Consider the following 22311-nt stretch of genomic DNA (forward strand, 5'->3'; position numbering starts at 1 on the left):
TTATTTGTAATATTTATAATACATTAAAATTTGCATATTCCACCCATAAACACTTATACATAAACATACATATATGTATGTATGTAGATTTAATGTTAAAATACAAACCAACCAACAAATAGGTATGCTGATGCGTTTTAAGCATTTTACGGTAACAAATATTGAAAATAAAATATATAAGAGATGCAAAAACACACAACCGTTGAGGCGGGTGTTAAACGGAAACTACATTACAGGACAATCATCATGGAACCCATTACACCAAACATGAATACACTCTAGAAGAACACAGACCTCATTTTGTGTAAAAGAAACAAAACTGTTGTTTGAATGTATGTGTATGTGTTGTATTAATGAAAATAACTAAACTATTCAATTTAGATGTAAATGGTAAATTTAAAATTGAATAAAATGAACAAACAATGAAAACAATCCCAAAAAAGTTAACCAAAATATCACCACAAAATACACCAACAAAAATAAAATTAAAAAAAAAATAAAAACTACAAGGAAAGTGAATGAAACTAAACCAAATTAACTCAACAAATTATCCCACTGATATATTAATGAAATTAAATTATATAAATGTCCTTATAATTAAAACAAATTTGATTAGAAGTATAGAATCGAAACCGAAAAGTTTAAAAGTTGGTTAAGCACTAAATGCCACAAAACAATGTTTGTTGTCATAATAAAATTAAGTTGTGCATTGCAGAGAAATCTCAAAATTAATATTAGGCGATAACATGTGTTTTAGATGAAATTCCAACAAACAAAGGTATGGCGGGAATATTCAAAGGTTTATCCATTTAAATGTATATTTTAAAAAGCCTCTTATCCTTTAGAAAATAATAATAAAAACCAATTATTTGCAAACATTTGAAATTTGTGTATTATTTACATATAAAATTGACTGGGTCGGCCGGATGGGTTTAAGAGGGAGTTTTCATCGTACGGAAATCATTTTATATTTAATATAAGTACAAGGGAAATACCATAATTAAATTATGATTCATCATTAAACGCGTTCTACAAAAATACAAAATAGGTTATATTGAGTTGAACCGTTACACTTTTTGGACTCCTCTGTGGTGGAAACGATTATTAAAAAGTAGAAATACCGGTTCATTACAATTTTTTCTCATAATGGCCCTGTTCTTTCAAATTAAATTATAAAAAAATTGTTTGTTCTGAGATAAACGTCCATAGGGTAGAGCCGTAATTTGTCACCACAGTTCTTACATCCTGATAACCATTATTTTGTTTACTTAATTTGAACAGTTCTTTGTTAATTATTAATAAAATGTCTTTATTGAATGATTGATTATTTTTGATATATTATTTTAATATCCACTCTGAAATAGAAAGAATAATTAATAGCAATAGCTGAAAGAAGAAAAAATAAATATAATTACAATAGATGACCTTATTAAGAAGCGCCACATTAATATAATGTTATTTCATTAAATAAAATGTATATTTTCAATTTCAATTGGTAAATATGTCTTCGGGAAGGGAAGAGAATACGCCCAAATTGCCACTTAAAAATGTATTTTCGAATGAAGTATTAAATAGGGTATTTTGAGAGGAAACGCTGTTGCTATTGTTGGTAATACTAGTGCTGGATACAATATTTGTTATATTGCGTTCATCCTTTGGAGTTTTTTTGTCTTCGTCATTGTCATCAGAAATGTCATAGGCTCTACCGTCTCCGTCATCGTCTGCGGGTTTGTCATTGGGTGGCTCTAAATTTGTTGACAACATGGCGCGACATCATTTATCCCATAAACCTAATTCGCGCATTTTAGTCTGGTAATAACGTTCCAAGTTATTGGCACAGCGGTAATATTCGGTTTCTGGTGAATTATAGAAACGACAATTGGAAAAAATTCGTGCCATATCGGCCATAAATAGTCGTCTTGTTACATAATAGCCCTTTTTTAAACGTTCTCCCATTGTCTTTAGATCCATGGGATATTTAATGTGATCATAATAGTCGGGAACCTCGGCAACAGTAACAGGTTTTAGGAATGGCCATGCGGATGCATGATGTCGCACTGATTGTAGGACAGCGGCAAAGGATGCAGCTAATTTCTCCGGATCCGACGACTCTTCAAGTGGCCTACCTGTCCTATGGGCACGCATTTGGGGTTTCCAACCGATTTCTCTTAATCCAGGTATAGATTCTACTGGTATTGATGGTAAACCTTCTTTGAAACACGTCAAACCAGGTCTAACTTTCTGGACATCATTATGACGTTGGGCAATCAGCTCTTTTAATATTTCACTTTGTCGTCGAATTACTGAAAAAACAAAAGTCGATCTAGTGAACTGAATACAATTTAATATAAATATGAATATTTACCCGATATAAACTGTGTGTTGACAATACTGGGATGTAACTCACAGTGCATTAATGTTGCTCCGTCATACTCCTTTATGTACCCCGCATACACGGGTCGGGCTAATTTTATATCTTTAGAAAATCCCTGCTTCTTGAAATATCCAATGGCATCACAATCAGCATAGGTCAGCAAATGTAATATACCCTTTTGAATGCTGTAATCCTTCAAATGATTCATCAAGTGGGTACCATATCCTTTTACTTGTTCTGACATAGTGACGGCACAAAAAACGATTTCCGTAAATCCCTGGGTCGGAAATGGTCTAAAACAGATACCTCCAATTGGCATATTTTCTTTAATTAGAGCCAATGTTTTATGTTTGGTATCGAATACCAATTGTGATATGTATTCTCGGGGCATTTCAGGCAATTGATGGGCAAAAACACTTTGTAGGCCCAATAGCCAAAGTATTGTTTGTTTATCCACGGGTTTCGTTAGCGAATTACCCACAACATGAAATTCTATAGCGCGTTTTTGTTCCTCGGCTTTTACATTTTCATCGCGTGAAACATTAACGGGAAATAATATTTCAGTTTTGTTGATGGCTTTCGATTCGGAGACGGCTTTCATTGCCCGAATGACTACTTCATCGGGAAGATCTTCATAACAAACATCACTATAGAAATAGAAAAAATAAGCATTTTTAATTTCGATATCATGAAATTATTGTCATGAGTTCTTTTGAAGTATGCACTGAAAATCTATTGAACGAGAACATATTTAATTTAATGTATTCCTTAACAGATATATATATATATATATATATATATTAATGAAACCCATTTGGCGCCACCCCTTTTTAAAGAAAAGCCAAAAATTGCAATACCACTGTTGGTAAACAATAGTCTCAGTGAATTTCTATAAATGATATTATTTTTTGTTGCATCTTGTTCTACACCCTTTCTCCTTCCTTCATATAACACCAAATTTTATTCAAAAATAATTACTTTTTAAAAAATATTTAAGTCTTAAAATTAAATTTAAGATTTTGAAGAAAAAATTAACTAATTAAAACCACATTAACGATTTACAAATCATATAATAAATTTAAGATATAATTTTTGATTAAAGAATGTCTCTACAAAAAAGTTAACTCTTAGATATAGCCGATTTAAGCATCAAGTGACGGCTGAAGGTCTTTCAAACTTTAAACGCGTTTTTCTTAAACATTTTTTTGCGAATGGCGGGCACATACTAATAAGGTTCCAAATTTTGCAACGTTTCTCTGGGAGTGTATAGCTCTCGTATGAACTAGGATAAAGCCAATCGGTGAAATTATTTTTTAACTTGGTTTTTGTTCAAAAATCGGCGATTTTCCAAAAATATTTTTTCAAAGGTCCACCATTTTGTTAATTTTAGAGCGAAGTCAATAATCCTAGTTCACTCTTTCTAACACCGTTGGAATTTTTGATGTTCCAGTGAGGAGTTATCATGCCCGCCATCAAAAATAAGGACTTTTCTTTAATTACAAAAAACAACAACAAAACAATAACAAAAATTTTTTGTAAATTATTTTTCTTCTCTTTTAAATATTCAATTATATATGTGCAAAGTTACAAACCTTAACAAGCATTGGTATTTATTTACCAGCCCATTGAAAATCTTGAAAAATTAAAATCGAGAATGGGGGGGGGGGGGGGGGGGGGGGGGGGGGGGGGGGGGGGGGGGGGGGGGTCCCTTAAGGAATTGTCAGAAGCCAGTATAGGTAATTAAAAGGGAAGGTCATCTTCCAATATGTACAATATTTAGAATTTGGGTAACTTAAGTTTGTTCTTAGAAATTTAATAAAATTAAATGTACTTCCCCCGCTATATTTGCACACACACGCAATTAAATTTAGTATTAGGAGTCATTCCCATTGTTTCGAGAATCGCATTGCTGGAATGATGAAATTATTTCAAAGAAATAAATCACCATTACCAGCTATACTTTCATTTTTGAATTACACCAAATTATGAAAGATGTCTAAAAATATGCTGTACATTAAACGATCAATAATTATGTAGCATACTTTTAAGCGAAATTATATTTTATTAAGAAATATTTTCAATGCTGATTCAATACTGCACCATATTTCATAATGTTACTTAAGTCATTAAAATGCAAACATAGAAAATAACTACAATTTATTTGAAATAATTAAATAAAAAAACAGTCTGAGATTCGATTTCTTTTGAGACAATAACGATTTTAATATGTACTAATAACAGCAACAATAAACAAATGTAAACACCACTTACCCACTGGAACGTTCAGAAATTTCTTTTTTTACTCGTTTGTGGGCAGGTTCCCCAGTTCCGACTTTCTTCGTAGCACTACTACTCGATATTCCGGTCGTTGCAGTTGTCGAATCCTGTTGTCTTTTACGTTGTTGTAAAAGGAAAGCTGTTGGTGGCCTATACGACTGATCCCATATTGGAGAGTCATCTTTAAGAAGTTCTGCTTTTAGAGCTTCCAAAAATTTGGGCATCTGTGTTATGATTGATCTTTTGTCGGCGGGAAAACGATCTCGTTCCGAGATGCATTTCTTTTTAAGCTGTTGAGCCATATATTGAAATACTGTCCTCAGCAGAGTTCTACCAAATACCAGTGACGTCTCAAAATGACGTAGAGAATTACAAAAGGCGGGTACGTGACAGAAAACCAACCATCGTGTATAGTTGATCTTATAAGTCGAAGCGTCGTCATTCTTCAAATCAGCCCTCCGCATGGAAGGTGGTTCAAAATTGTAGTGATTAAGAAAATTCAAAAATGTCTTAGCCACTTCGGTCATAGTCTGCAATTCATTTGGACTCAAATGGTTGTATTTGTAGAAGACAAACGAGTAAACAGCTTTTGCAATGCAGGGCGATTCAAATGGTGGATCTCCCAAGGGACCTCGTATTACCGCCTGTTGCCGCGTAATTACACATTGCCGCAACAATCGGAATAGGTACAAATATACCTTCTTCGTATCCTCGTCATCTACCCGTTGCATAGACATAAATAAGTTTTCCATATCAATGATTGCTCCCAAAAAGTTGTTCATCTCAGCCGCCGAGATCCCATCTAGATGAGAAATATGGCTTTGTAAAGAATGGCGGCAACTTGTATTGCGACATTCTTCACTGAATTCCGGACAGTACGAGGATTCCACATCGCGATGGCGATTTTCTTGTGGTGTCTTCCATCCAGTACAACGACAACCTTCGGCCTGACAAGCTGAGTACATAGATAGTTTGGCTAGTTTTTGAGCCACGGGCAAGTTGAAAACTTTTTGTTTACGTTGTTGGATGCGTTGTAAACTATTTTGACGGCTCCCCTCGGCAGGCGCTGAACCTGCGCCACTGCTTGAATTGCCACTATTCTGTCTTTCGATTGTGTTAGAACTAGCATTTTGCTGCGGGTTTGTTTGGTGTTGAACAGCATTGTTGGAGCCCGATCCACTAGCCCCAGCATCTTCTTCCTTTAATGTAATGAGCGATCCACCGGACATAATTTGCTTGTCTGAACTCCTGGTACTTGAATGTTTCTAGTGAAATATTGTATGCGAATATTATGTCTCACCCAAAGAAATGCAATTTCACAATATTTCGAAGTACGTAAACAAAGCCTTAAAACAGAGTTGCCACCTTAGAATTTCGGCGACCTAAATGAAAAGCGTTCGCCTAGAGGAAAAGGAAAATCTCAATGAATATATAAAAACCAATGCAATTTTCTATTAAATTATTTGTGTTGTATTACAAAAATTGAATTTTTTTTATCACTTTTAGAATCCAAAAGTATAAATTTATTGATATAACTGATTTGGTTAGTTATATGTCAACAAAGCCAGCTGTTTATGTGTCGCTTATTGCACTACAAGGCCTGACATCTACATACGCCTTGATTTTCAAATGGAGAGAAATTATTCAACACTACGCTCGACTTAAATTGGCATCTTTTGTTTCTATTGCTGTGTGAGTTTCCTTAACAAAATATCTCCAAATATTAAAAATAAAAAAAAAAACTTATTCTCACAGGTTCTGGAGATTGTACGTTTATTTTCTTGAAGGCTGGTTGGTACATATATTGCGAGGTTTCACTGTTTCATATTGAATCATCTGTATTATAGCTGCACGCGGTATTTCCCCAGAATTTAAATGGATTTTGATGAAGTGCTAGAAAGTCATTTCATAAAGAAAGTATTTAATGAAAATAATATTGAACCAAAACCAAAAGAAAAAACTGCTGCCAGGAATTCCAAAAACAAAGTCCATAATTATATACCATGCACGATAAAGCATATCTTAACATTTGACGGACAATGTTGGAAAGAAAATGATTTTATAACTATACTAGGAGGAAGTCTTTGCTTTAGGAACTGTTTGGTATACGGTACAATTATTGCAAAAATCAGAGAAAAGGATAATAAATACACATACATGCTTGATGATGGCACTGAATATATAGAAATAACTATTTTCAGAAAAGATAAAAGCCTGAATCAGGTGACGAAATTACAAAGGAATGTCAACGACGTCATGAACTTCTCTGAGGATGTAATTTCTGAAAAACTGCGGAATATATTGGTGGCAACGAAAAACATGCTTTTTAATCACGATATAGCAGCCGGGACAAAAGTTCTGTTAATCGGCAGACCGTCGTATTATTGCAGCAAGATTTCAATAGAAACTTTTAATATATTGCAAGACAACCAGAAAGACCGTATACTGGAAATCGCATTCAAGGATGAACTACTTGATTGGCATACGAAATATACAATTGGAAAATGCCGCTAACATATACAGAGTAATGAAAATCCCCCCTTGAAATGATATTTACATTATGTATGTTTTTACAAATCGTTTTGTTTTTATTTTCCGTTTGTTCTAAAAATATAAAATGAACTTCAAAAAAACGAACCGGTCGCGTCTAATGTGTATCTCATATTAGTGTCCTTTCGATAATCTGGTTCGATTCTTTGCATTGTTTATTTAGTATATGGAGAGTACACGATATATAAATCCTTTCGTTCTATTTACGTAGTCTTTGCTCTGATAGCAGCACGCTTGCCAGTAACAGCCTGGAAACCAGATTTAATACTAGCCACCGAACAACGAGAACCGCATGATTCACACTGCAGGAAGAAAATACGTGTATCTTTTTGTAGAATTGTTTCAGGAGAGCGACATGTGTGGCAGGTGACATATTCTTTAATGTATCGACGTAGCACATTTTCAATCTGTTTAGGTTGGAAACGTCCCTTGATAATCAGCTGTTGATTACCGTCAAGGGAACCACTAGTACCCAATTCAGCCAAAAGGAAATCCAGCAAATGTTTTGGCAAACGATGCAACGTTCTGGCGATATCGAGGAAATTTGCGAATGAGGTTTTCTTTGTGCCCACGCGCAACACTTGTGGTGGTCTCATCACAAACTTGGGCTTACGGCCGGCAGCCATTTCAGGATTTTTATCCAATATTATGCTGAAAATGCGTTTCAAGAGTTCATCATATGTATAGTCAGCAGCTGGGGCATCAGTCTCTGCACCCTCTTCTGCATCCATAGATTCGCCAGTTTTTTCTTCGCCTGGCGTCTCCTCGCCCTCTACTTTGGGTAGAGCACCTTCCAATTCATCTAAATTAATAGCCTTCTTCTTCTTTTTCTTCTTCTTGCCGAAACTTTCCAAATCCAGATCGTCATCAATATCATTTGCAGCTGTGGCATCTTCATTAACTACTTCTTTTGTTTCCTCCTTCTTGGAACCATCGTCCAGACCTAACGCGGCGTCCAAATCGAAAGTCTTCTTCTTCTTCTTTTTCTTCATCAAAGTGGGATCAAACTGAAAATGCACACCAAAAAAAGTAAATAATTAGAAAAGGGGCACCACATTCTAACAAAGACATAACCTCAAAAAAAGCCATGTCAATTTGTATATCCACATTCCGCAAGAAAATCGAAAAAATTGATTGTCTACTTACATCTTCACCTTCCATGATTGTAGAATGTATTATTTTATCGTATTTAATGTTATTAATAAGGGTTTATTCCACTATTTCTTGTTTTATTGCATCAGAAAGAAATCGCACAAATTTAGTTACTGTGTTGTGTTGTGTGTGCGCGATGACTGATGACGACGACTGACATTTATGAAATTAGTTTGATGTAAATTGTACGTGAAGCAAACGTAACCGTGTCGTATCGGTTGCTTTTATAGGTAACAGCAAGTGTTGTTGTACAAAAAACGATACAACAACCACATGGAAATTTGTTGTTGTAAGTTCTACTAGTGTCAACTCATTTGACAGAAAAATGTAAACAAACAAACAAATTATCATCAAATTATTTTTATTTTGAAAATGAAATATTTTCGAATCCTCAAAATAAAAATTGAAAAACATGAATGAAAATCTATCAAATTTACATTTCTATCGCTTCCACATCTTTCCTTTAATTGAGCCATTGCCATATATATGTGTAACGCGTATGAAAATGCTGGGAATAGCGAGTTATTCCTTCAAGAAAGATTTGCTTCCTCAAACTTTCCCAGCAGGCAGATTGAGTAAATTGAATACGGAAGCACATTAAGTCCTGATTTATATTAGGCGAGTTTACTTGCGGCAATTATTATCGTTCCCTTTTGAACTTGCCCCATGCGTCTATACAAGGCAATTCGGTTTCGAAAATATTTCTTTTTTCATTTGATGTCAATAGTTTTTTCACATTTAAATAAATATAAAATGTCAACAAATACGAAATACACAAAACGAGTTGCCAGAAAATTGTCGGTACGAGCAATTTTTTCCATTTCTATTCCCCTTGCCCCTCTCTCCTACAGTCAAAGACTTGCCGCAAGTAAACTCGCCTAATATAAATTCGGACTAATAAAGAACAATTTCAAATTGTATGCGTTCCCAATTTTCCTGTTGGGTGATTTTTAAAAACATAATTTGTCAAATTCATATTGACACTAGTATTACGTTGGAATCAAATCAGCTGGGATTTGCTGTTACCTTTTATAATTGTACCATGTTATAGGACAATGCGATACACGATAAATTGAGAAAGCGTTTACATAGAATGAGTTTAAATAATGCATCATTTAATTTTATTTTTATATAACCGTTTATTTTGAGATGTATCAAATAATTTATTTGGCGTAGGAGAGAGGAACCTTTGAACATCACTCATAAATTCCTGGTTTAAAATTTTTCCGATCCGCAATCAATTTCTTATGTGGCAGTCTTGTTCTCTAGCAGTGTAAAGTTTTTTTTTTCTTTTGTGCCATGGTACAATTATACAAGGTAACTGTAAAACTACATAGCATATTGTATAAGATTTTGGCCGAAAATAAATAAATACAATTCAACAAAATCAACAACAAAATTGTTATTGTATGTAACACTAGTGTCATATACAGTGGTGGTCACGTAATTAAAACATTTTCTACGGCAAATATTTTTTTAATCAGCCATCGATTCGTTTGAAGTATTTTTATTTTTTTTAAATTCAGAACACTTAGATATACTGCACTTAAGAAATTTGGTATGAAAATAGAAAATTATAGCATGCAATTTTTCCTAAATAACGGTTTTTGTGAAAAAACATCGCCTTTGAAGTGGCCACATAAATAAAACATTGTGTGATTTTTTACTTTACTGCAGTTTTTTTGAAAATTATTTTTAAAAACTAATTAAATTTGTTAAATTAATTAAACTAATCACCGATTAAATCATTTACTGATAAAAAATTTTACAAAAATCTGTAAGATCTATCAAAATTGGCAACAATTTGTACAGTACACCTAACATTCGGAAAATCACACTTAATATAGAAAATAAAGTTCCGAATGAACCAGAAATTACTAGAATTAGTAGAAAACAATAAATACTTCTTAAAATAAATAAATATTTGAAATAAAAACTTAAAAAATTTGGAATAAACCTGAAGGAGCGATTCGATTTCGATAGCCTTTATTGAAGAAGGCCGCAATATGTTTGCAGTATGTGAGCAAATGTCGATTAATATTGGCATATATTATATCATATCGATTGCTCTAGTAGAACAGAATATATTTTATCAAAAAATAGACCAGTCCCAACAGAATAAGCAGAGATAAACGCCTACGTTGACCATTAAAAGTTTTTAAAACACATCAACATGTTTGATATTCAACTCTGGGCCCTTAAAATCTGTTGGGCGTGGCAATATTTTTCCAAAATAATATTTTTTGAAAAGTAAAGTGTCCATTTAATCTATTTTATCCTCAAAGAAAGAAAAAAATTACTGTTTGACCAATATTTAAAATCTTGGGTTGAGCATCAGAAATGCAGCTGTGTTTTGAAAAGTTTTCCTGGTCAACATAGACGTTTATCTCTGTCCATTCTGTTGTGACTGGTCTATTTTTTGATCAAATATATTATGTACTACTCAAACAGTCGATTTGCTATAATAAATGTCAATATTAATCGAAAATTCCTCACATACTGCAAACATATTCCGGCCTTCTTTAATAAAGTCTATTGAAATCGAATCGCTCCTTTAGGTTTATTCCAATTTTTTTAAATTTTTATTTCAAATATTTATTTTTTTAAGAAGTATTTATTGTTTTCTACTAATTCTAGCAATTTCTGTTTCATTCGGACCTTTATTTTCTATATTATGTGTGATTTTCCGAATGTTAGGTCTACTGTACAAATTGTTGCCAATATTGATAGATTTTACAGATTTTTTATCAGTAAATGATTTTATCGGCGATTAGTTTAATTAATTTAACAAATTTAATTAGTTTTTAAAAATAATTTTCAAAAAAAAACTGCAGTAAAGTAAAAAATCACACAATGTTTTATTTATGTGGCCACTTCAAAGGCGATGTTTTTTCACAAAAACCGTTATTTAGGAAAAATTGCATGCTATAATTTTCTATTTTCATACCAAATCTCTTAAGTGCAGTATATCTAAGTGTTCTGAATTTTAAAAATTTGGTATGAAATCGATGGCTGATCAAACAACGTTTGCCGTAGAAAATGTTTTAATTACGTGGCCACCACTGTATGTCGAAAATGTAAACAAAAATACAAAATATCAATAAATTTTATTTATTTTCAAAATGTATTTTTTTTTTGAATTTTCAGAATAAATTTGAAAAACATGAAAGAAAATCTTGCAAATTTATAATTTTATAGCTTCAGATAATTACTCCAATTAAGTCATTCCCATATGTAGAGGTAACTCATACAAAAACACTAAAAATAGCGTTAAAAATAGGATTTTTTCATTGCAAAGGGATTTGCTGCTTCACATTTTCCCATTAGGTAATTGAAGTAAATTGTGAACCAGAGGGAAACGAACTTCTGTTGCGATTTCTTTGATTTGATAATGTATAAATGTTAACGAATTCTCATGCCAATTCATGGTTGAAAAAACGCTTCAGAAAAAAACTAAACGCTGATACTATATTTTTCCATCGTCTGTAGATTTGGGAATATATCAAAAATAAATTTCAAATATTTCACAAAATTGTGTTGTATTTTCTCTGGTTCCCTATATATTGTAAAGCTCTAATAGTATTATTGTATTTGAAATAAAAAATACAATAATACTATTATTTGTACATATAATGTGTACAAAATTTTCCAGCTGAGTATTCCAGTTACCTTGCATACTTGTAACATGTTCTGTGCTTACATATGAAACTTGAACTCAATTTCGATTTATTTTCGTATACGAGAATCTAGCCCAAATGACCAAGAGCGACTCAAAAAAAATATATAGAAATTCGTACAAAACGGATTGCATTTTTGCAAATAGTTGCATTTGTTTTTATTTATTCTGGTGAGGTATATTTTCTCTTGTATAATTATCTTGACCTAACAGCCACGAGTTAGAGGTGTATTTTTTATTTCGTAAGAAAGTACCATTGGAACGTAGCATTATTACATTTACATTACCATAACGTATCGCAAATAAAAGCAATGACATCAGGAACGAATAAACCGAAGGAAAAAAACAATGACATTGATAGATTTTTTCGATCTGGCAACATTTTACACTTGTCGTGTAGCATTAATTTATTATTGTTTTCAGCGTGTTGTTGTATTTATTCGTCAGTGTATTTGGGCGTGCCTTTTAATATTTAATTATTTTTGTTCTGTTTGTTTTTTAAAAAAATGTTCTTATTTGTTTAATCGAAAATACGTGCAACATGTGTAATATATTATTATTTATTGCATTGCTTTTGGCAATTGGTCACATAAATGGTACGTTTTATAAGTGAAATTTCATGTTAGGGCGTTGGTGGACAGAACAAAATCCGACAGATTAGTCGACGCAAAAACTAGGCTAAACAACACTTTAATATTTATTGTGTTTTTTTATTTTTAGCCCAATATAACTTTGTTGAACAAAAAGTGGACCATGTCATTTGGTGTACCAAAAGCCAGGAAGAACAATACAAGTGTCAGAATTTAACTCAAGCAATTGAACGAGATCGTGCCCTGTTCGATGATGCTCTGTTGAATCTGACATGTTTTAAGGCATACAGTGCTGATGAATGTATACATCACATCGATCACGAAAATGCCCACATAACATCGCTAGATGCTGGAGATGTTTTTACCGCTGGTCGTTACAATTCCCTTATTCCACTTATGCAAGAAAAATTCGAAGGTGGTTTTACAAATTATCACTCCGTGGCTGTTGTAAAAGCTGGTACTTTACAAGATGTAACAAGCTTGAGAGATTTGCGTCAGAAAAAGGCTTGCTTTCCTTGGGTAGGCAGTTTGGCTGGATGGATAGTTCCTATATACACGGTAAAATTAATCATTAAAACATTTAGCTATTGTAATTAATTAAAATTAATTAATTATTATTTTCCAAAAAATAAAAAAAAAATAGCTACAACGTGAGGGTGGAATGGAGGTCGTTGATTGCAACAATCAAGTCAAAACTGCTGCTAATTATTTTAACAATTCATGTGCTGTCTACTCATTAATTGACAAATATAATCCTATTGGTGATAATTCAGATAAGTAAGTTGGAAAAATAAATGGGATTAAAATATCGCTTTAATATATAACATTTTTTTAAGGCTATGCACTTTATGTACTGGCAAAATTCCGGTGGGACGCTGTTCAGCTGCGGATCCTTACTATGGTTATGATGGTGCATTCCGTTGCCTTCTCGAAGCAGGTGATGTGGCGTTTCTACGTGATTCAACTGTTTTTGAAATGCTTGAGAGTCCTGAGTTTAGTAAGTATTGAACAATTTTTTTTTATTTTGTGTCTACAAAAAAAGTTTTGATGATTTCAGTCAATTTATATTTCGACTGACATGAAATGATGATAAAATTAGTTTGTAGAAATTTCTACTTTTCTTAAATTCTGCTAAAAAATCGAAGAATTAACTTATTCTCTTTGAAAAATAAAAGACATTTTTTTTAACTACAGAAAAATTCAGATATGAGTTTGTTTCACTCAATACGGTACATATCGTAAACAAAGAGTTGTTATATTTAGTTATATGTACAAGTGGTTCAAAAATTAAGAACTTCTATTATAATTTATTTTATTTATTATTAATACATGTACTTTTTCCTGTTATTTAATAATAATGACATACTTTATTCATTACAGAAAGCATATCTCCCGAACGTTTTGAACTATTGTGTCGCGATGGAAGGCGTGTTCCGGTTTCAGAATTTCGCCAATGCAACTGGGGACTTATACCATCAGATGCGGTGGTCACGTCATCGGCAAGAACATTTTTAGAACGAAAAAAATATCAGAAATTTTTGAGAAAAATTGTTGAGCTCTATTCGGATGGTCTAAAAGACGACCCACAACAACAGGGCAATTCGAATCGAAATAGGGGATTTAATTACGACAACAATTACAATAATGAACGCAATAATCCCTATGACAATTATAATTCCCAGTCGTATGATCAATATAATCGCAATCGTTTTTCTAATGCTCGCAACGATCGTTTGGATAGCAGTTTTACTACCGAACGTACCGATAATCTCAATACTTCTGTGCAATATGAAAAGTTTAACATTTTCGAATCGAAACGCTATGGAAAAACAAATTTATTATTCCAAGTAAGGTTTAATTTTTTTTTTTTGTAAAGAGCCAGATGAACTAATATTTTATATTGTTAGGATGTTGCCAAATCCCTGGCAGTAATCAATGAGGACGATCAGTCATTCAGCAAATATCTGCAGAATTCGATTGATTACATTTATGGCTTACGTGAATGTCCCGTACCTTCAATGACATTATGTGTAACATCTGACCCTGAACTGGAGAAATGTATAAAAATGAGGGTAAATAGAATTCTTGTACATATTAATGCAATTACTTAGACCTTCACTCTTTCAGATCGCCCTTAAAGCACAAATTTTAAAGCCAGAGTTAATTTGTAAGAAAATGCATTCCCATATAAATTGTATGCAGTGGATACAATCGGGTAAAGCTGATATTGCAGTTTTCGATGCAGGAGACGTATATACCGCTGGCTTAACATATGACTTAATTCCCTTTATGTCGGAAGTTTATAATCTTGGTGAACCGGAATATTATGTTGTGGCGGTAGCCAAAGAAGAAGATCGCGATACTGAATTGACCTATCTGAAGGGAAAATATACCTGCCACACTGGTATAAATACAGCAGCTGGCTGGACATATCCTTTGGCACATATGATTTCAAATGGCTGGATAAGACCATATGGTTGCGACTCAATAAGAGCTGCAGCTGAGTATTTCACAAAGTCGTGTATTCCAGGTGCCATTAGCAATGAATATAATACTGGGGTGCCTTATGACAGTATGTGTGATCTCTGTCATGGAACAAGTTATCGTTATTGCCGTCGTGATGCATCTGAGGACTACTATGGTCATACGGGGGCATTCCGGTGTCTAGTGGAGGGCGGTGGTCATGTTGCATTTATGAAACACACCACAGTTATGGAAAACACCGGAGGAAAGCGGAAAGAATGGTGGGCACGTAATGCTCTAAATGACGATTTTGAACTACTCTGTACCGATGGCAAACGAGCTGAACTACAAGACTATAAAAAGTGCAACCTTGGAAAGGTAAAAGCAAATGCAATTGTTACACGGGGTGGAGTCAATTATAACGAAACAGAAATTAATGCCTATATAAATCTCTTAACATATGCCCAACAATTGTATGGACGTAAGAATGTTGATGCGTTCAGTTTCAGCATGTTCTCATCGCCATTAAATTACTACGATCTTATCTTCCAAGATGCCACACGGCAATTGAAAGTTATTCCTCCCAACCAGAGACGTTATGACATTTACTTGGGTAGCGATTTTATGCGTGCTAGACGTATTACCGACTGTCATGCTGGATCCATGAAAATTTCAACATCATTCTCAATGTTGCTGTTCTCAACGGCATCATTGTTCTCTTTGCTAAGAATCTCTGTTTAAAAACAAACAAACATATCATTTTTTTATTGAGAAACCAAACATTCCAAACAATTTACTATTAAGAAAGAAAGAAAAACTCGAATTGTTTTTATAGGTACAAACATCATTGATTTATATAGCACAACATATTTTTACAACTATAATTTAACATACATATATATAGCTAGATATATATAAAGCTATAAAGCTGTATTTTATAGACAAGTGCCTTTACAAAAATCATTTATAAAAGTAACAAATTCCGTCCATATTTTATACAAATAAAAAATTAAATAAAACTATTTCATTGATTTGTGTTTACTTTATATTGAATGTGGGTACCCTAATAAAAATGTTGTATATTAATATATTTAAGTACAACTATAAATAAGTATAATTAATGTAATGTTTTGACTGTTTACATTTTCAGAATGGAAATAAATTCACAATAATGGATCTTGGCATCAAACTTGAGAGACAGCTTATATCCAGTTGGTCTCCCTGAATGACCTTATTAATAGACCTTGTGTCATATAAGTCGAATTCGCTTAAGAGAAACCGCGTAATTTCGGTAATTTTTTTGCTCTTATGCAGGATTTTCAATTAAGGACCTCGGATAAGCAAAACTTGTGTTACGCTTGTGTTGCGTTTGATCTGAAAAATCGTGAAATGAATAAATCAAAAAATTAATTGAGTAAGAACTTCCTTTTTTGGTATGTTCCCGTATTGCAAAAATCTACTATTTTTTACTCCGATAACACATTTTTCCTTTATAATATCGAAGAAAATAGTAAAATTGAGTAGATTCTTGCAGTACGGGAACAGACCAATTATTAGCTTCAATTAACCGATTTTTTCGATAAACCGGCGTTCGCTTATCCGAATTCATGGCCTATAAAAAGGTCACCAAGATAGCAATAGAAATCGGAAAACAGCTGTTTTTTCTCAAGTCTAATGTCAAAAATTTCGACTTTGTTTACGTTTTCATAATGGAAGTCAATTCACAATAATGCATTTTGACAGCAAACTTGAGAGGTATCGATAATCAGCTGGTCTCCCTTGGTGACCTTATTTATAGGGCATGTCCGAATTCAACTGCATATAAATATTCACAATAATGGATTTTGACAGAAACAACATCTATTAATAAGGTCACACAGGCAGGAATCGGAGAACAGTTGTTATTTCTCAAGAACTTGATTTGCAGCGGGTCTTCCTGGGTGTCCAGCTGCTAATAGACCATGGACAGCAACATTGAAAAAATCTGATTTGCTTGGAATCAAGATCTACTAATAAGGTCACCCAAGTGTAATGTTAAAAGTGATATGACCAATGGTAGTCAATTCACAATAATGTATTTTGGTAGCCAACTTGAGAAACCTTGGTCTCATGTAAACATGACATCAAAAACTGCTGATATAATCGATAAGATGAAATATAAATCGATATTGACACAAGAGAGGTATCGATACGTTCGACGGTGTCATCGATAGTTTGTCAACTCTAGTCACTTGGTGCTTTTGTTTGGATTAAGTGGGGTCGGTCGACGTCGGTCATCAGGGTTCCAAAATACTTTACCATTTCGAAATATTTAGAAAAAACTTGTAACATAATTTTCAGTTAAAAAAAGAAACTGAATCACAATGTCGATTAATTTGCGAACAGTATATGCTTTTGCTCGGGAAATGTATCAAAAGAAATCGAACGATCGCATACAGTATGGAACAGCTGGATTCCGTGGAAAGTGAGTAACATATATGTAAATATTATGCTGCTGCACCCCCTATAGACATCTTCACAATACATAGGAAAACCGGCTGATAATCAATTTCTATTAATAGAAACAAAATTTAATTTCCATATTAAAAAGAAAAAATAAAATCTTTAAGCACTTCCTATTCGACCTATTTTTCGGTTGAAAGGTTGCTGTGTTAACAAAGAAATCGTAAAAGGTGTAACATGTGCATTGTCGATTCAAGAGCTAAATGCCAAGTGGTCTGGTTTTTCGTTGCAACAACAACAACACTACATCTATAAGAAATGGGCACAACTGGAATGTGTTTATAACAACACTTTTACGTTTTAGGTTTAGTTTTTTTGCCACCTCAATACTACACTCGCATACAAGGCAAACACGATATCAAAACGAAAAAAATGAACAACTAGTTTGCCAATGTAGGAGGGTACTAATCCTCCATTAAACCATGATATATATATTTTTTTGGATTAGAATTTGTGATGGATTTGACCGGCTAAAGTATTGCAGATAAAGATACTGATGTGATTGCAAATTTTTTCTTAAAAAAATGAATGGGTTCACGACTGATAACTGTTCAGTTATGATTATAATTACAAACATTAAATTAATTTATCAGTTCCAATCTGAATTTGGCGTACTCTGTGCTATCTCCTGAGGTAGGCAAATTGATGACATTCATAGTCGTCGTGATTACTTCAATAATTTCAAGAGCACTTTGGAACTGAAATTCGTGTTAGTTTGGGGTATATTGACTTTCGAGGAAGAGGAAGTCAATAGCATACATATTCAAATGCAATCGAAAGAAGCAAGAATTCTCATATTATTACCATCAGAAAGATAGACTAAGTGGTGATATCTTGAAAATCGATCTTTATGAAACTGAATATTTTTTTTTTATTTTCTTGAAAAAAAAGTACTCTTTTATTACAAAAAGTACTCTTTTTATACCTTTTCACATTTTTCATTTTCCATCCCTGATCCAGGGTAATACGGCTGCGACACTATTCAGCCTTATTCTGGATATTCGTTAGGGAGAGATTTCGCTTGTGAAAAATGTTTCGCTTTCACATTCTCGCCTTATTCTGAATGAATAGGGAGAAGCAAAAAAAAGCGAGAAGCGGATTCGGATTTTCGAAAATGGTGGTTGAAAAAATATTCGTGTTGCCATATTGTAATTTAAGTTGTAATATGTGTTGCCCATTTGTAATTTAATTTTGAAATATTTTTCAATATTTTATTTATTAATTTAAAAAAAATGTTATTTTAACTTTATAAAAACATAAAAATAAATTAAAAGTTGAAAATTTGCCGAATAACTTTATAGAGAAGAGACAAAAACTTCACGGTGAATTTATGTCCAGAAAAGGACTGATTGCTATCTATATCAATGTATATTCTGTTTAATTTTGATTGACTTTTCTAAAATATTTTAAAATAAGCCAATCGATCACTTATCTTTTTTTCTTACTACAGAGCTGAAAATCTGGACAGCGTAATGTTTCGTATGGGAGTTTTGGCAACCCTAAGATCTCGCGTACTTGGCGGCGCTGTCATTGGTGTTATGATTACTGCTTCACATAATCCTGAACCCGATAATGGTGTTAAACTTATTGACCCCAAAGGAGAAATGTTAGATCCCAGTTGGGAATCTATTGCCACAGAGTTAGCCAATGTCACCGACCAAGAACTTGAAGAACAAGTTGGAAAAATTATCAAAGAGAATAGCATTGATGTTAGTTCCTCATCGAATGTTTATGTAGGAATGGATAATCGTTATCATAGCCCACGCCTATTAAAGGCCGTTGCTGATGGTGTTATTGCTTTGAAGGGAAACGTTAAAGAATTTGGAATTGTAACAACGCCAATGATGCATTACTATGTGGTGGCTGCCAATACCAAAGGTGCCTATGGACAGCCAACTGAGGAGGGCTACTATACCAAGCTCATTACAGCTTTCAATGCACTACGCGGTGATAAATTAGAAAACGGCAATTACAAAAACCTGGTATTGTTTGATGGTGCCAATGGTGTCGGGGCACGTAAAATGTTACAGTTCATAAAAAGGATGAACAACACCCTACAAGTTGATGTCTTCAACAAAGGCGATGGAAGAATTAACCAGGATTGTGGTGCTGATCATGTTAAGGTACAACAAAAAGTCCCCATATGTATGCCGAAGGCTGAACCTAACACACGGTGTGTCAGTGTGGATGGTGATGCGGATCGTATAGTATACTTCTTCACCGATGAGAATGGTGTCTTCCATTTATTGGATGGCGATCGCATTGCTACCTTAATCGCCGATTATCTTATGGACATGGTCAAGAAATGTGGATTGGAACTAAACTTGGGTCTGGTACAAACAGCCTATGCAAATGGTGCTTCCACTGATTATATTGTTAACAAATTAAAAGTACCAGTTGCGTGTGTTCCAACTGGTGTTAAACATTTACATCACAAAGCTCTGGAATTTGATATTGGTGTTTACTTTGAAGCCAATGGTCACGGCACAGTTATATTCAGTGACAATGCCAAAACTTTAATAAAAAAGGCGGCGGACGAAGGAAATGCTGAGGCAAATCAATTCTTACTGATTATCGACGTCATAAATGAGACAGTTGGCGATGCCATATCAGATATGCTACTGGTGGAAACTATTCTAAATCATAAAGGTTGGGATGTCAAGGATTGGCTAGGTTGTTACGATGATTTGCCCAATTTGCAATTAAAAATTAAAGTGCAAGATCGCAATGTCATAACGACAACCGATGCTGAGAGAGTTTGCGTAACTCCTGTTGGCTTACAGGAAGCAATAAATGAAGCAGTAGCTAACTATAAACGTGGTCGTTCATTTGTGCGGCCATCAGGCACTGAAGACGTTGTTCGTGTCTATGCTGAAGCAGCAACGAAAGAGGTAAGTTAACGATGTAACATTTGACTTAATTTGTTTATTAAATGTCTTCTATTTTAAAAAACTTAGGATTGTGAAAGTTTGGCCTATGATGTCGGCATTTTGGTACATAAGATGGCTGGTGGTGTTGGGCCAGAGTTGGTGCACCCAAACAGTTCTGTTAAAGCTCACTTCTAAAAGCTCATGCATTTATAAGAATCACATACCTACTTAAGATGTTTGCCTGCCTAAAACGGATATTTTATCAAATGACCAATATTGTTAATCTCATTTTATACTACAGATGTGATTTTTTTTATTATATATGTATATGTTATGTGTAAATTGCCGAATGTGGTCATTTTATATAGTATTTTAGGAGGAACAGTTGTTTTAAATCAATTAATGGAAACAAATGAAATTTTTGAGATTATTATCAATGTGGTTTTGTTCTATCAACATTTAATTTAGATTATAGACGAAAAATAAAGTATATATTCCATGCATTTATACTGCTAGATTGTATAACTTTTTACTACAATAACAATTTTTCGATTATGATGTTTGTTCCGTTCCAGTACCTAAAATAATCTACTCTTCTTACCAGTTTTGTTGCTTTTAACTCGAAACACGTAAAACTTTCATGTAATTTTAAGAGAACACAATTCAAAATGGAAGCAATGCCAACTTCTGATTAAAAGAGTTTGAAAAAAACTGGAGTCAAATATGTGTATAATTAACCACAAGACTTAGAGTATGGCCCAAATATCTGGACATCCCAACAAAAATACAACATCTGGAGGGTTACTCTGTATTGCGTTGCGAATGCAAGTGCGATGCGATAGCTAAATGCGTTAAGAGTTCAATTTGGTACTCTGTATCGCTCACGCAAACGCATTCGCAAACTAAAACGAAAATTGGGCAACACTGTCATTACAAAGTAAACAATAACGAAGAATGACAAAAGGAAACGTCAAAAATTGTAAATAAAAACATATTTTTGTGTGGTACGAGTGTTTTTTAAAAAAACAAAAATGATGAACGAATTAAAAAAAGAATTTTAAAACAAATATACTCTCCCTAAGTGACCACGGGTATGAAAATAGAAGTACGAATTATGTGACAAACGTTTTCAAATATTTAATTTTTATAGATTTATATACACAATTTTCGTCTCAATAAAGATGCGTTTATGTATTTATTAAACGCTCGTCGCAATTCCAACTCCAATAAAAGTGGCCACTGCTTTGAAATTGCTTGAACAAAGTGGTTATCAATTTTATATAAAAATATACATTACTTTTATCCAACCAGCGACATCTCTTACAGGAGGGCCATTTGAATTGAGGTCATCAGCCAGTTTTGTCCACAAATTGTTTGCCCGTTATTTAGTGTTTGAACTCTGCAACTGTCCCTTTGCCAAATCGATGTTATGCTCCATAAAATCAACTAACGCTGCTCGGTCTGCAAATATTTTTTGTATTATCCCTAAAATAATTAATTTAGATATAAATAAAACCTTTAATTGTGCTTACTTACATGTTTCGCATCCTTTGCGTTTGCTATTTTGTTAACGCAAGATATTTGCGTTTAACGAACGAGTTTGACATGCGTTTTCGTATTACAGAGTTCGGTGATGCCACATTTGCGTAAAGTAGATGCGAAAGGAGATACGAAAACGAATTAGAGAGTACCAATTATGCGATGCGATACAATTTTTCTTACGCATCGCAATACAGAGTAACCCCCCTGCATTTATTATCAAGCGCTGTTGTTATTATTGTTGTGGCGAAAACTTATTTTAGAATTTTTAATTTATTTTACATTTCTTTTTAAAGCAAATGCTTAGTACATAACATT

The 22311-nt window shown here is 33.5% G+C and overlaps 4 protein-coding genes across 4 annotated transcripts; 2 read left to right on the top strand and 2 right to left on the bottom strand.

Annotated features, from left to right (window-relative positions):
• Nucleotides 1–1603: 1603 nt before the first annotated feature.
• On the bottom strand, nt 1604–5880 carry LOC133337335 (histone acetyltransferase KAT2A). Its single transcript, XM_061545568.1, has 3 exons — nt 4646–5880; nt 2366–3021; nt 1604–2303 (listed from the first exon to the last, which is right to left on the bottom strand). Exons 1-3 carry the CDS (start codon nt 5878–5880, stop codon nt 1774–1776), a joined length of 2421 nt encoding a protein of 806 aa, XP_061401552.1. The 3' UTR covers nt 1604–1773.
• A 1523-nt stretch (nt 5881–7403) lies between these two features.
• Nucleotides 7404–8222, bottom strand: LOC133337340 (eukaryotic translation initiation factor 2 subunit 2). The gene has a single exon (XM_061545573.1). The coding sequence runs from the start codon at nt 8191–8193 to the stop codon at nt 7405–7407; it is 789 nt and encodes a 262-aa protein (XP_061401557.1). The 5' UTR covers nt 8194–8222; the 3' UTR covers nt 7404.
• A 4348-nt stretch (nt 8223–12570) lies between these two features.
• Nucleotides 12571–15823, top strand: LOC133337336 (transferrin 2). The gene is made up of 7 exons (XM_061545569.1): nt 12571–12625; nt 12750–13177; nt 13263–13396; nt 13456–13616; nt 14000–14466; nt 14527–14691; nt 14747–15823. Exons 1-7 carry the CDS (start codon nt 12571–12573, stop codon nt 15821–15823), a joined length of 2487 nt encoding a protein of 828 aa, XP_061401553.1.
• Nucleotides 15824–17438: 1615 nt separating this feature from the next.
• LOC133337344 (phosphoacetylglucosamine mutase) lies at nt 17439–20662 on the top strand. The gene is made up of 3 exons (XM_061545576.1): nt 17439–17546; nt 19035–20475; nt 20542–20662. The coding sequence occupies exons 1-3, from the start codon at nt 17446–17448 to the stop codon at nt 20647–20649; spliced, it is 1650 nt and encodes a 549-aa protein (XP_061401560.1). The 5' UTR covers nt 17439–17445; the 3' UTR covers nt 20650–20662.
• Nucleotides 20663–22311: the final 1649 nt, after the last annotated feature.

This window comes from Musca vetustissima, unplaced genomic scaffold (genome assembly GCF_032173495.1).
Source record: "Musca vetustissima isolate MV318-11 ecotype Yass unplaced genomic scaffold, APGP_CSIRO_Mvet_v1 utg26118, whole genome shotgun sequence".
Classification (NCBI taxonomy): domain Eukaryota; kingdom Metazoa; phylum Arthropoda; class Insecta; order Diptera; family Muscidae; genus Musca; species Musca vetustissima.

Excerpts from the sequence above, each read along its gene's own strand:
- LOC133337335 (XM_061545568.1), bottom strand. The coding sequence starts at position 5,880 with ATGTCCGGTGGATCGCTCATTACATTAAAGGAAGAAGATGCTGGGGCT. Across the intron at positions 3,022-4,645 it reads ATTTCTGAACGTTCCAGTGG|TGATGTTTGTTATGAAGATC; the intron begins GTAAGTGGTGTT and ends CTATTTCTATAG. Across the intron at positions 2,304-2,365 it reads CAACACACAGTTTATATCGG|TAATTCGACGACAAAGTGAA; the intron begins GTAAATATTCAT and ends TTGTTTTTTCAG.
- LOC133337340 (XM_061545573.1), bottom strand. The coding sequence starts at position 8,193 with ATGAAGAAAAAGAAGAAGAAGAAGACTTTCGATTTGGACGCCGCGTTA.
- LOC133337336 (XM_061545569.1), top strand. The coding sequence starts at position 12,571 with ATGTGTAATATATTATTATTTATTGCATTGCTTTTGGCAATTGGTCAC. Across the intron at positions 13,178-13,262 it reads GGATAGTTCCTATATACACG|CTACAACGTGAGGGTGGAAT; the intron begins GTAAAATTAATC and ends AAAAAAAAATAG. Across the intron at positions 13,397-13,455 it reads ATTGGTGATAATTCAGATAA|GCTATGCACTTTATGTACTG; the intron begins GTAAGTTGGAAA and ends CATTTTTTTAAG.
- LOC133337344 (XM_061545576.1), top strand. The coding sequence starts at position 17,446 with ATGTCGATTAATTTGCGAACAGTATATGCTTTTGCTCGGGAAATGTAT. Across the intron at positions 17,547-19,034 it reads ACAGCTGGATTCCGTGGAAA|AGCTGAAAATCTGGACAGCG; the intron begins GTGAGTAACATA and ends TTCTTACTACAG. Across the intron at positions 20,476-20,541 it reads CTGAAGCAGCAACGAAAGAG|GATTGTGAAAGTTTGGCCTA; the intron begins GTAAGTTAACGA and ends TAAAAAACTTAG.